Below are 13,218 nucleotides of genomic sequence, written 5' to 3'. Positions count from 1 at the left end.
GAACCAATTACCAGTTTTCCATAAAGATATGTACTCCACGCACAATGGTTCTGGGGCTCCAGAACCAATTACCAGTTTCCCATTAACATATATGTACTCAACATGATAGTTTCAACATACAATGGTCCTCCTAGAACAAATTAATATATGTTGAGTGACAACTGTACTACACCATGGGCACAAAGTTTTATATACTACGGTTTTAAGTCCGGTAACAAAACCAGATACAGAGCAAAAGTTAGCCGACCGGAGTCACTGTTTGACTCCGGTCGGCTCATTAAAGAGAGTGGGTTTCTGCATCAGTCCGGCTGGGGTGCGGGAGCACCCGGTTTTCCCACTTCCCCACCCCCGTAGGCTGCAAACGTGATGTGAATGCAGCCTAATACCTTTTGAATAAGAGATGATACTCCTGCATTTATATCGATATCTCGGCTAAAGGGAACTGGGAGAAACTATGAAAACTGTCTTTTATTATTGTCAATAAATGCCATCATGTTTTACTTCTGAGTGTTCCCTTCTAGGTGTACAATACCAGAATCCGGGCCGAGTCTCTGATCAGGCAGCCGATCAGTAGAATACGAGCCGAGATGAGAAAGCAAGTCCTGGGCACTTGTCCTGCAGGTATAATAGAACTACATTACAGTTGACTATATTAATTTTTATATATAATATATTTTTCTTTTGGGCAGGGGGATGTGGACACCAGCAAATGAGAGTATAGGGTGCCCATCTCTCTTCATAAGTAGAAATATACATTTTCCAGAAATGTTTAAGCAATAGGAAAAACCAATTTAATTTTTTATTTTTTATTTTATTTTTTTTTATTGCCGGAAAAAATTGAAATTCTCAGAAAGATTTTAAAGATTGGAGAGTGTAGTCGTTTTACCAATTGATTGAATTTCAATGCTGGATTTTGGCCTCACTATTTTACTGAGACGAAAAGAAAAAAATATTTACTAGTCAGCCAGACTAGAATTCTATATAGCAGACTGCCATGTGTGTAACCATAGTCATAGCAGGCACTAAGGAGTCCCCAGGGGCTCGGGATGGGTTAATATTGTTGTTGAGGGTCTTTCCTTTTAATTGGTAAAATACCTTCCTCCTACAGGAAAAGTCTTCTGCCTCTACACGGAGGAGTTTGCTCAAAATGATATGAAAACATTTCTGACACCAAAAGTTGAAGAGTCCAATTTAACTTCAATGGTTCTGTTTCTGAAGAGAATGGACATTGCCGGTCTTGGCCACTGTGAATTTATCAACAGACCCGGTAAGTTGTCTACAAACATCTTCATTCTATATTGTTATGAGTTTTTTCATAGTTTTTGGCGATTAGGTTTCCCCTATAAATTGAAGGGAAATGAAGATAGTAACTTAGAGTAATGGTCCACCACTGGGTACTTTAAAATCTTTTTTCCAGTAGCAATAAGGCTCCGGCCTCCATCTTTTTGGCAGGGACTTCCCGCTCAGCCAATCACAGGCTGCAAAGGTGCCCCGCCTCAGTCAGTGATTAGCTAAACGGCCATCCCTGCCGAGATGAGTACATCTCACAGGGTGGGGGCCGGAGGGTTCACCGGGGATATTCACACTCTGTCCTGTGGATAGGGGATATGTTTGATATCTGGATAACCCCTTTAAAGGGGTACTCCGCTGCTCAGCGTTTGGAACAAAATGTTCTGAATTCTTAGAGCCTGTGGCGGGAGCTCGTGACGTCATAGCCCCACCCCTCATGATGTCACACCCCGCCCCCTCAATGCAAGTCTATGGGAGGGGGCGTGACTGCCGTCACGCCCCCTCCCATAGCCTTGCATTGAGGGGGCGGGATGTGACATCATAAGGGGCGTGTCTATGACATCACAAGCTCCCGTTGCCAGCTCTAAGCATTCGGAACATTTTGTTCCAAACACTGAGCAGCGGAGTACCCCTTTTAAGGATCGTACTCCTTTGACCCAAAATAAAGTATGCTTGCAAAAAGCAAAAAAAAAAAAAAAAGAGTCACTCAGAATATGGATTTGGCATCTATTACTAAGTCACCATTTAATCCCAGTTTATGATCTGCCACGTTGCATATGTTTATGCTTCTCTTTAATAACCTATTACTAGATTTCCTGCCAAGCTATTTCGGAAAGAGATAACATGTCAAAGGTTGATTTCTCGGTTGTCACTGAAGCTGATTGACCTGTGAGGTGATCACAGGAGACTATGCAAGTGCTGGGGGTGATATTGGGTAAACTTAGCATCAGATTGGCCCAGCAGATACCAGAGGATCTTCCATTGGGCCTATGACTGACATAATAATAGACCCCAAAGCTCCAGTAGAAGACAGACCCTCATTGGAACCAATCACTTTAAATTTTTTGATATGGGATGATTCATTAATAACCTTTTTAAGCCTCTTTTGATGTTTCCATTTTATACTACAATGAAAGTTTTGCGTGTGTTCTGTAGAGATTAAGACATTTTCTTTGGTGGCCTCAGCCCAACACCAAAACCTTCCAAAGTTGTCATCAGTTCTCTGAGGTTATTTCTTGTATCCCAGCTGTGCACCACTGTTGGGGGCACGGTATGGTTACTGGCCTATGTTGCCATCTTTTATAACCATTTTTTACTTCGATATTCTGGTGCGAAGCATTTACTGTTGACACCTTAAAGAGGTGCTCTGCCCCTAGACATCTTATCATCTATCCAAAGGATAGGGGATAAGATATCTGATTGTGGGTGTCCCGCCACTGGGGACCCCTGCGATATTCCCCTCCCCCCCCCCCCCCCAATGTGTCCTGGGTGCTGCTTCTCTTCCAACAACCCCCCCCCCCCCCACCCCATGAATTATCAGCTGCACTGTCCCCACATCATGTCACAGCAAGCGCTCCTCTGCTCATCCTCCTATGAGTTGCGGGCTGCCGGCACTAGAAATCTGTACTGTACTACAAATAATGTTTCCCGGGCTCCGGTACAGTCTTCACTGTCCTGCGGTCAACCTATCATCGGCAGGGGCGGGACATCGCTGCGGCCGGTGAAAGGCTGAGCGCACTGTCATGTATGAAGCCGGCCTGCTCCTTATATGACAGTGGGCTCAGCCTATCAGTGGCTGAGGCACGATATCGCTGCGGCCGGTGATAGGCTGACGGCTCTGTGAATTTCCCATCACCAGGACCGCAGCGGAGGGACCGTGAGGCCAATAACGGGGAAAGTCGGAAGATGAGTTAAAGTTTATTTTGTTTATTTTTCCAGCCCGTGCAACATTATTTGTAGTACAGTACAAATTTCTAGCGCCAGCAGCCCGCAACTCATAGGAGGATGAGCAGAGGAGCGCTTGCGGGTGACATGATGTGGGGACAGCGCAGCTGATAATTCATTGGGGGTGGCGGAAGAAAAGCAGAACAGCTCTTGCGGGTCACATATGATTAGTTCCCTGATGTGGGGACAGCGGATAATTCACTCATGGAGGGGCCAAACCGGTATTGCGGTATGGGCAAAAATTCTTATCGTGCAGGGAAAAAAAATTCGGTATTCGGTATGAACCGGTATACCACCCAGCACTTCATCACGCCCCCTCCAATAGACTTGCATTGAGGGGGTGTGGCCATGACATCATGAGCAGGGCGCGTCCGTCACGTCACGAGCCTCCGGCGCTGCCCCCTACGTGCTAAATGAATGCCGGATGCAGCAGGGAGATCGCGGGGGTCCCCAGGGGTGGGACCCCAGTGATCAGTCACAAGATGTCTAGGGGCGGAGTAGCCCTTTAACATAATCACACTCAACTCTTTTTGCGATGTTCCCAGTTACTGCATAGGACCTGTACAATAGTTTAACTTATATTTAATGAGGAAATCCCATTTAATAGGCATTAATGTGTGAACGTGCTGCAAAAACTGTCTGTGACAGTATTAAAATGACCTTTATTTTGCATATAGATAATCTTGTCCCTCCTAAAACATCCTTCAGGGAACGCCCATTAAATTTACATAATAGGGTTCAAGAAATGTGATGGGATGGCCAGGGGCCCCTGACTATTTGACTGTAAGGTACCCTGTTATTTAGGTAGCTTTGGGTTTGGTGAAGTAGATAAATGTTTAAGGGAAAGCAGATTAAGAAGTTCATTTAGAAGTGGCTGTAATAGAGCATTCCCTAAATTGTGGCCCTCCGGCTATTGCAAAATAACAACTCCCATTATAATGGGAGTTGTAGTTTTAAAATGGCCAGAGAGGGACGCAGTTTAGCGTGATGGCTGTGACCGCTGTGTTCGAGCGACACACCCCTCCCATAGACATGAATAGAGGGGGTGTGGCATGACAGCACAAATACTGAAGCTGGCTAGTGATGCAGGGTCTGAGACCGTGGGGGTCACCACGGCCAGACCCCCCATGATCAGACATTTAATCCTCTATCCTTTTTAAAGATGATGTTATCAGTTACAATTGGAAGTGTCCCATTAAAGCGTACCTCTCATATCACAGGAAAAAATTACTCACTAGGTCATGCTGATGCTTTACATGTCTAGCTTCTGTAGTTGGCTTTAAAATACCTCTGTTCTGTTGCTTACTCATTCTGACATCCACTGCTCCGGAAGGGGCATGTCCGAGGCACTCACCGCACATTCACTTCCTCTTTGAATCTGCTGTGCTGGGTCTCTTCATCCAATCACTGCAGGCTGCTCTGTAACACCCTCCTCTCTATTTTCACACTGCAGTTTGCTAGAGAGTAGACACAGACAAAGAGAGGAGTACTAGACACCGAGGAGTGCTAATCCCGCCTTCACTTCTCGGACATTGTGCTTTAGCTGGGACAAGGATGATGCTGAAGCCGGACAGGATTATGTTACGGATGGTATGGGGACCCCTAGTGGTCTTTTTTTATAAGTCATGATTTCTCTAAAAAAGAGAGAGAATTGTTTTTTAATTTTTTTTCATGAAGTATATTAGAAAGATTTTTAGGCATAGAGGAAAGACAGGGCGGCACCACTGCTTAGCAGATCATGCGCAAAGTTCTGCCATTTGTGGAAAATAAGTAATCTTGGTAAAAGCCATGGGGTGTGTAAAACTGGAATGAACAATGTCCAAAATGTGCAAAAAAAGTGTAGAGAAATAGTTTTTGCACTCACCATAAAATGTAACTTTTATTGATCCATCTTTAAAAATCACCATCTTCCGGCATGGAAGGGAGAACAAACCGCACAGCCGAAGCTGAGCAGCGTGACGTCAACAAGCCTTGTTTCGCGGTCTTCCCTCTTCCATATTAGAAAGGTTAATGTTTTGCTAAGATGTACAACATTTCAAAAGTTTTTAATCTCCCTTCCCAGTCTAAAGACTTATTATGTGGAATCGTATGCTGTTGGTCAATATTTTTACAAGCAATTATTTGTCAGTAACCCTGAAGTAGCCTTTGGTTGCCTTCCATATGAACACATTTTAAGGGGGGGGAAGAAATTTATGCCCCTTTAATGTCACAGCTTTGATGTATGCTTGTGCACCTCGGGGGGCCGTGTTAAACAGATTATTCACTGCTCCAAGTATCTGAGGAAATACGCGGTGTGCTACTTCTTATGGAAAAAGATCAGTGTTCTCTGAAAGCAGCCATGCTGAGTGTTCAGACAGTGATTCGAGTGGGGAATCCTGTTAATGTTATTCCAGATTGATTTATACAGACTCTTTCATCACCGTGATTGGCAAAATCTATTTTCTTTTGCATAAGGTCAGCCCTTATTTATTATGTCTCCGTAGAAAATGCAGTTTAAAGGGACATGCCAATTTTTTTCACCTTCAACCACAGGTTAATATAAAAAAGCCCAAGAGCCAAGAAAAAAAAAAGTGTATGTATAAAATAACCACTCAACCAGTAAATAAAGATCTGAGTTGTTCTTCACTCTCAAATAATAGGCATGATTTTTGATATGGTGTTTTGCAGATTTTGCTGCGGTTTTGGACATGTATGTAGCTCTTATTCATACCCGGCTACCCAATATGACACACACACACAAAATTGGCAACTGTACCACCTAGTGTGTGTAGAGTCTCTCCATGCCAAACTTTTCCCCTCAGGCAGGAGAGCATAGGTAGTCTTTGGGCTTTAAAGGGGTACTCCACTGGCCAGCGTTTTGAACATTTAGTTCCGTATGCCGTGTGCACGCTGCGGGGGTCAGCCATGCCCCCTCCTAATGTCACGCCACGCCCCCTCCCATAGATATGCATTGAGGGGGCGTGGAGACATCATGAGGGGGCGTGGCTAACCCCCGCAGCACGCAAACAGCTTTTAGAACTAAATGTTCGAACGCTGACCAGTGGAGTACCCCTTTAAGAGTAGGGTAACACACAACTGCAGAAAAAGCTCCCTGCTGCGACCGGCTAGTTCTGTATGTCGGCTTGTGACGGCTGGAGGAAAATCCGCTGCTATGAGCGGACACACAGAGCTGCAGGGAGCTCACTCTGTAGTCACTTGGTGACTGCCGGCAGTGCATCTGCAGCATCAAATATGTCAAATTATTATATTCTTTCCCATCATTGGCCATTGGGGAGCAGTAGAAAGGCCCCCGTACACATCAGATGGTCAATCGGTTCTGCTGAAATCAGCGGTGTGTCTAAGGTTAATCTAATCTGTACACTTTGTAGCTTTGGACACTTTACAGTTAACTAATTCTCTGGGCCATGTTGCCCCAGCCATCAGTGAATAAATCTCATCAATTCTCAAGGCAAAAATATTCATTAGTAGAATATTGATCTTGTTGTGCTGGAAATTCCACCCACAAAGCACTGTGGGGGAAAAAGCGTCAATGAATGTTCTCCACGGCTGTCAGTCTTCGACCCCACATCGGCTGATTTTGTGCACTAACTTCTAGTTCTTTAAAGAGACTGTAGACCTACAGTTATGCTCATAAGTTTACATACCCTTGCAGAATTCATGATTTTTTTTCAACCAATGTTGAGAGAATATGAATGATAACACACAAACTTTTCTTTCACTCATGGTTAGTGGTTGGCTGAAGCCATTTATTGTCACAAACACAAACCACCCCAAATGACCCAGATCAAAAGTTTACATACCCCAGTTCTTAATACCGTGTATTGCCCCCTTTATCAATGACACACGACTATACCTTTAATTTAATCACATTTGCTATCCTTCGCTGCAAATGTTATGACTTGTTATAGTTAATTCATTATTTATACCAATGCTGTTGTATTTTATCAGCATAGAAAGATATATATATATATAATGTTTAATTATTCATCTTTATTCTATTGTATAAAATATTATACATGATAGTTTCTTTTGAACTTGACACATTATTCAGCTTTTACTTTAATGTTTAATCTGCAATGTATTGTTTGTTGCATACTGTAATATCTGTTGTCAAATGTAATAAAAATATTAAACCATGTAGAAGAGAAATGAAGTCGCACTCACCCGAACAATTCTTCAGTGTGATGAATACTTTTATTCCAACATTAATGCAGCAAAAAACAGGAATACAATTCCATGGCGGGGAGCGAGAGCCTTGCCGGCTCTCGCTCCCCGCCATGGAATTGTATTCCTGTTTTTTTTGCTGCATTAATGTTGGAATAAAAGTATTCATCACACTGAAGAATTGTGCGGGTGAGTGCGACTTCATTTCTCTTCTACATGGTTTAATATTTGATGCCATATACGTCTTTAGAAGTTTGCACCCAAGAACACAGCCAGCTGCAGTATTTACCGTAGTTAGGAGCCATCTTCTGGGATTACGTGTTCTTAGAGCAGTGCCTGGTTCAGTTTCTATCTCTTCCACTATATTTAATAAAAATATATTTACAAAAGACAAACAAACAAAAAAACACATCAATGATGACAGCTTGAAGTCTTTTGTGGTAGTTGTGGCTCTTTGTCTTCTCAGATGGTAAAGCTGCCCATTCTTCCTGGCAAAAAGCTTCCAGTCCCCCTAAATTCTTGGGCTGTCTTGCATGAACTGCACATTTGAGGTCTCCCCGAAGTTGCTCAATGATATTGAGGTCTGGAGACTGAGATGGCCGCTCCAGAACCTTCACTTTATATATTCATTAGTAGAATATTGATGTTCTACTAAGGTCGAATTGGTCTTGTGTTTTGGATCATTGTCATGTTGGAATTGTCAAAGTACGTCCCAGTATTTGTTGATACATTACTGCATTCATATTGCCATCAATTCTGACCAAACTTCCTGTGCCTTTTTGTAGCTCACACATCCCCCTAAACATCAGTGATCCACCACCATCATTCACAGTAGGAATGGTGTACCTTTCATCATAGGCCTTGTTATCCACCACCATCATTCACAGTAGGAATGGTATACCTTTCATCATAGGCCTTGTTGACTCCTCTCCAAATGTAGCGTTTATGGTTGTGTCCAAACAGTTACATTTTAGTGTCATCTCTCCAAATGACTTTGTGCCAGAAGGTTTGAGGCTTGTCTCTGTGCTGTATCAACAAATGCTGGCAGACAATTTGCACTCCTCACCCAGGAAGCTGCGCATGGGACGTACTTGGACATTCCAACATGACAATGATCCAAAATACAAGGCCAAGTCAACCTGTCATTGGCTACAGTAAAATAAGGTGAAAGGTTCTGGAGTGGCCATCTCCGTCTCCAGACCTCAATATCAATGAGCCACTTTTGGGGATGTGTGAGCTGGGGAGACCTCAAACACGCAGTCCATGCAAGACAGCCCAAGAATTTAGGGGAACTGGAGGCTTTTTGCCAGGAAAAATGGGCAGCTTTACCATCTGATAAGATAAAGAGCCTCATCCACAACTACCACAAAATACTTCAAGCTGTCATTGATGTTAAAGGGGGCAATTCACGGTATTTAAGAACTGGGGTATGTAAACTTTTGATCAGGGTCATTTGGGTAGTTTGTGTTGTGGTTATGATTTAACAAGAGTAAACACAGTTGTTTGACAATAAATGGCTTCAGCCAACCACTAACCATGAGTGAAAGAAAAGTTTTTGTGTTATCATTCATATTCTCAGATCAATGGTTAAGAAATCATAAATTCTGCAAGGGTATGTAAACTTATGAGCACAACTGTAAAGCCTGTCTTCTCTGGACACAGCGTTGACTGCATTTTCTATGCGATCTCTGGAATGGGATTTCGGCTTTCAGTGAAGGAGTGGGTGTCGTTTACCGGTACCGTGCTCCGTTCATTTTATGGGAGCGTCGGAGATGCCCCAGTGCTGTACTTGGGTCTCTTAGGCACTCCCATAAAAATGAATGGAGTGCGAGCGTGCTCCTTATTGAGAGCCTGGTCCCGTTCCGCAGAAGGCGGGGGTCCCAGTGGTCAGACTCATTGCAATCAGCTACTTCTCCCCTATCCTCTGGATAGGGCAAAAGATAGTTTTTGTTGGAGTTCTCTAATGTTGAGCAAAAAAGAGAAATAAATATACCCTTCACTTGCAAAATAAAGAAAGGGTCAAGAAAAGAGTAAGGTCTCCAAAGGTTGCAAATTTTGAGATAGTGTGCTTTCTATAAGCAGGCATATATCTATCTTTTTTTTTATTTTATTTAGACTGGTAGTGTTCAAACTGTGGCCTTCCAGATGTTGCAAAAGTACAACTCCCAGCATGCCCGGACAGCCATTGGCTGTCCGGGCATGCTGGGGGTTGTACTTTTGCAACATCTGAAGGGCCACAGTTTGGAGGCCACTGCTTTACTGTTGTGAGATATGCCTGTCTTAGTAAATAGGGCCCAGTAAACTCTATGGAAGAGTTTTGTGAGCATGCTCTGCAATGTGCAAGTAAAGAGAAGAGGAGCTGAACAGTCTTAACCTATTGTGATTGGTGGATCCTGAGTTATCTGCCTCCATCTTTATATAGCTGTCAGTTTTCATTGTGTTCCTACCTCCAGGGACAAAGTAAGGACTGCCAGGCCTGCCTCCAGTGTATACAGTACAAAATAAAAAGTCACAGGGAGTGTACCGTATGTGGGCTCAGTCGCCAGTGTGGAAATTGCAATATTTTTGTTTTTTGTAACATTTTGTAAAAGTAAAAAAAAAAAAAAAATGTAATAAAAAAAAAAAAAAATTTGAATGTTTTAAATAGACCATCTTCCGACAACTGTCAAAGTATAATACATTGGCAGTCCGGCTGAATTGATTTATGGGAAAGATCACCTGACTGTAAGAGAAACTTGATTTCACTTAATCTGATCGCAATGTAGATAGGAATTAACAAGTTCCGGTTGTCATAGTGATGTGTTTGTCCATTTGTGACCCATTTCTCACATGGTTTAACAGCTGGTTTCTGTACGGAAATGTTTACACATTCGACTGACACGATTGGCCGATTACAGGCCTTGCTCACATTTTCTGATAACACCCTGTTATGGATGGTGCATGAAGATAGAAATACATTGTCCCCGATACTTTTACATTTAGAGGGTCTCCGTAAAGTCTAGTATCTGGGTCTAAAAGACCTTCTGTTCCGAGCATCTGAATGTGAATAGGATTGCAGATTTGACTGATTGTATGCCACGGTCCTCTGTTGGGAGATCACTGATCACAATTGGAATGGTAAAGTTTCTTGTTTTCACTGATGCTCATCTAACCTACTGTATCACCAGTGGTACATTCCACCAGCATAGTGCTCTGCTTGGTGGACTTAGCAACCATGTTACCATTTCTCCATGTGCTCCGATCAGGTTCCATTTCCATGCTTTGGCTCTTCGTCTTGCTGATGCTGCTGTTCCTCTGTCTACATGTTTTTGCATGCACACTCCCTCTGTTATGTCAAGGGCCATCACATTTACCGAAACCTTTCCTCCTCTAATTGCCTTTTATCCCTGGCTGTATCTGGCAGTCCCGCCCTAGTGTTCCGATGAAGTTGTCCCTTCACTACTCGCCTGAGAAATAAGCTTCCTTAGTGTCCCGGTTATGGCTTTTGTCTACTTTTCCGAATTTTGAGCCTTACCCCCCCCCCCCCCCCACTTGCTTCTTTGACTATGTTTCCGCCTGCTCCCTTGAATCCACTTCTGCCTCTCCTGTGTTTTGACCTTGACTTGGCTGACTACAAACCTGTGCTGTTTTACCTCAACCAGTTTGTCTGTTCATGACCACACCAAAAAAGATAGCACTGATTACAGAAAATATACAAAGAAAATTTAAATACTTTATAAAAAAAAAACCTCATGAACAAGCAAAACAGACAATAATAAACCAGCACCCCCGCCTGCCCCTACAGAAAAAAAAAAAAAAAAAACATGCAATTACCAGGAGGAAAGAACAATAAGTAATAAGGTGGACATGTGTCAATACCAAGGTTGATAATGGGACCCAAGTGAAAGTCTACAACTAAATAGACAAAGACTGCAAATATGATATACATACAAAAATATCAGTAGACATCAAAGTTACAAGCAATGTGCCCACAAAAGGTAACCAACCACAATATCTGCTGTATGTGGATACCGAACCTGGAAAGCATGTGACCACCAACCCAAGTTTCATTCCTACTGTTCTTGACACCACTCATATGCTGCCATACCACAACCTCGGCAAGTACCTGGACCATGTCCCCTCTGTGCCTTGGATGGACATCTTTTGGCCTGTTGAGCCAGCCATTAACTGTAACTTTGAAATCAAAATGTTTTCGGCTTTTCATAAAAAAAAAACAAAAGTTTAAAAAGTTTTCCATTGTGACTCCAGATTTGAAAATCCCATCTTGGGTAAACTCTTCTTCGCCCCCTTGCTGAAGAATGCACTTTGTTTGAACTGCCAAGTGGAGTAAGTGAAGAAAAGCGACACAAGTTCTGTGCACAGAAGGGCTTGGAAGTTGACTTGACAAACTTCATTGAATGCCTTTTTAGTCCATACTATGCTTTGGCACAGTTGGTAGGACCCAAGATATAAACATCAGATGAAAGACTGCAGTGTATTCTACTATAAGGCTCTTCTGCTTCAAAAAGGGAAACCCCGATGATGTATTTCAGTTACCATCTATGGATAGTTACATCATCAGAGCTTTGCTTTTTAATGTACATCCAATGATTGCTTTGACTCCAGGATATGTCTTACATTTCTCAGCAACTTACGAGCCCAAAACTTGCCTGAGGTTTCATTGATCCGGATACAGATTTGCCAGAAGTCCTAAGCAAGTCTATGAAGCCTTGTGCAAATCAGTATCCTGATCACAGAAGCCTTGTGCAAGTTTTGGGCTCTGAAGTTGCCATGAAATGTAAAGTCCTATCCTTCTGCTGAAGCCATAATTGGATGTACACTTTAAAGGATAACTTTTGAAGTATACTGACGTATATCAGCCAAACCTTTTAAAGCCTTTGGGTACATTGAAATGTATTTCAGAAGCCTTCCCGACCACTAAACAAGTGCCGCACAGTATGAAACCAGTCTAACTTTCCGAAAACTAACAACAACAACCAACAAACTAACAACTAACTAACAAATTACCGCTCACTAAGGACAAGAATATAAATGATAGGCACATCTTCATTTCGGTATGTAGCTCAGTCGAAACATTTAGGCAAAGTAGAATTTTCTAATAACGTCATTGCAGTTATAGTCGTGAAGTCTTATTCGTGGTTTCTATTGATGCCTTTTTCCAAATATGCCCTATGCTGCATTCCAAAGATTAATTGGGGTTATGGTTTTCTCTGAGGGGAAAAAAAAAAATTACTAAATGTCCTATAAGTACAATTGTAGCGTACGTTGTAATTGAAATGAACAAAGCCGGCAAACTTGTTACCCTGTTCAGGCTCAGTGATCCACATGAAAATGGATTGGACAAGAGAGAGCTGAAGGTCTCCCGATGAGTGCGCGTGACCTTCATTACGGGTGCTCTTACATTAACGCTTCCTTGTCCGAAGAGTGTGTAGAGCGGTTCTGGATTATATTACAGGTGGCCTTTTGTAGCCAAAACAGTGTACAGAAAATGTACCGCGAGTATGACATCATGCACGTAGCCATATTGCAGCTCCGTGCTACTAGAGGAAAACATGTCGCCTATAGAAATCTATGGTCCTATGGTCTACACCATACCAGTGTGCCTCCAACTATTGATTCCCTACAAGTGTGCCTCCAACTATTGAAAAACTACAACCCCCAGCATGCCCGGACAGCCAAAGGCTGTCCGGGCCTTGCTGGGAGTTGTAGTTTTCCAACAGCTGGAGGCAAACTGGTTGGGAAACACTATTCTACATCTACAAATAACTTGTAGGATAGAATAATGCAGTACTGTACAAAGACATCATTGAGGACCTACTT

At 42.7% G+C, this 13,218-nt stretch overlaps 1 protein-coding gene across 7 annotated transcripts in view; it reads left to right on the top strand.

The window, feature by feature from the left end:
• Positions 1 to 13,218, top strand: part of DHX32 (DEAH-box helicase 32 (putative)) — a 93,539-nt gene that overhangs the window by 60,343 nt on the left and 19,978 nt on the right. For all 7 annotated transcript variants that reach the window (XM_056532988.1, XM_056532986.1, XM_056532992.1 and 4 more), the window contains 2 exons: positions 522 to 621; positions 1,109 to 1,267. In XM_056532988.1, the coding sequence (XP_056388963.1) occupies positions 522 to 621; positions 1,109 to 1,267 (259 nt within the window). The remainder of the gene's footprint in view (positions 1 to 521; positions 622 to 1,108; positions 1,268 to 13,218) is intronic.

This window comes from Hyla sarda, chromosome 7 (assembly GCF_029499605.1).
Source record: "Hyla sarda isolate aHylSar1 chromosome 7, aHylSar1.hap1, whole genome shotgun sequence".
Taxonomy (NCBI): Eukaryota; Metazoa; Chordata; class Amphibia; order Anura; family Hylidae; genus Hyla; species Hyla sarda.
The sequence above is the reverse complement of the archived record's forward strand: the minus strand, read 5'-3'. Positions and strand labels throughout refer to the sequence as shown.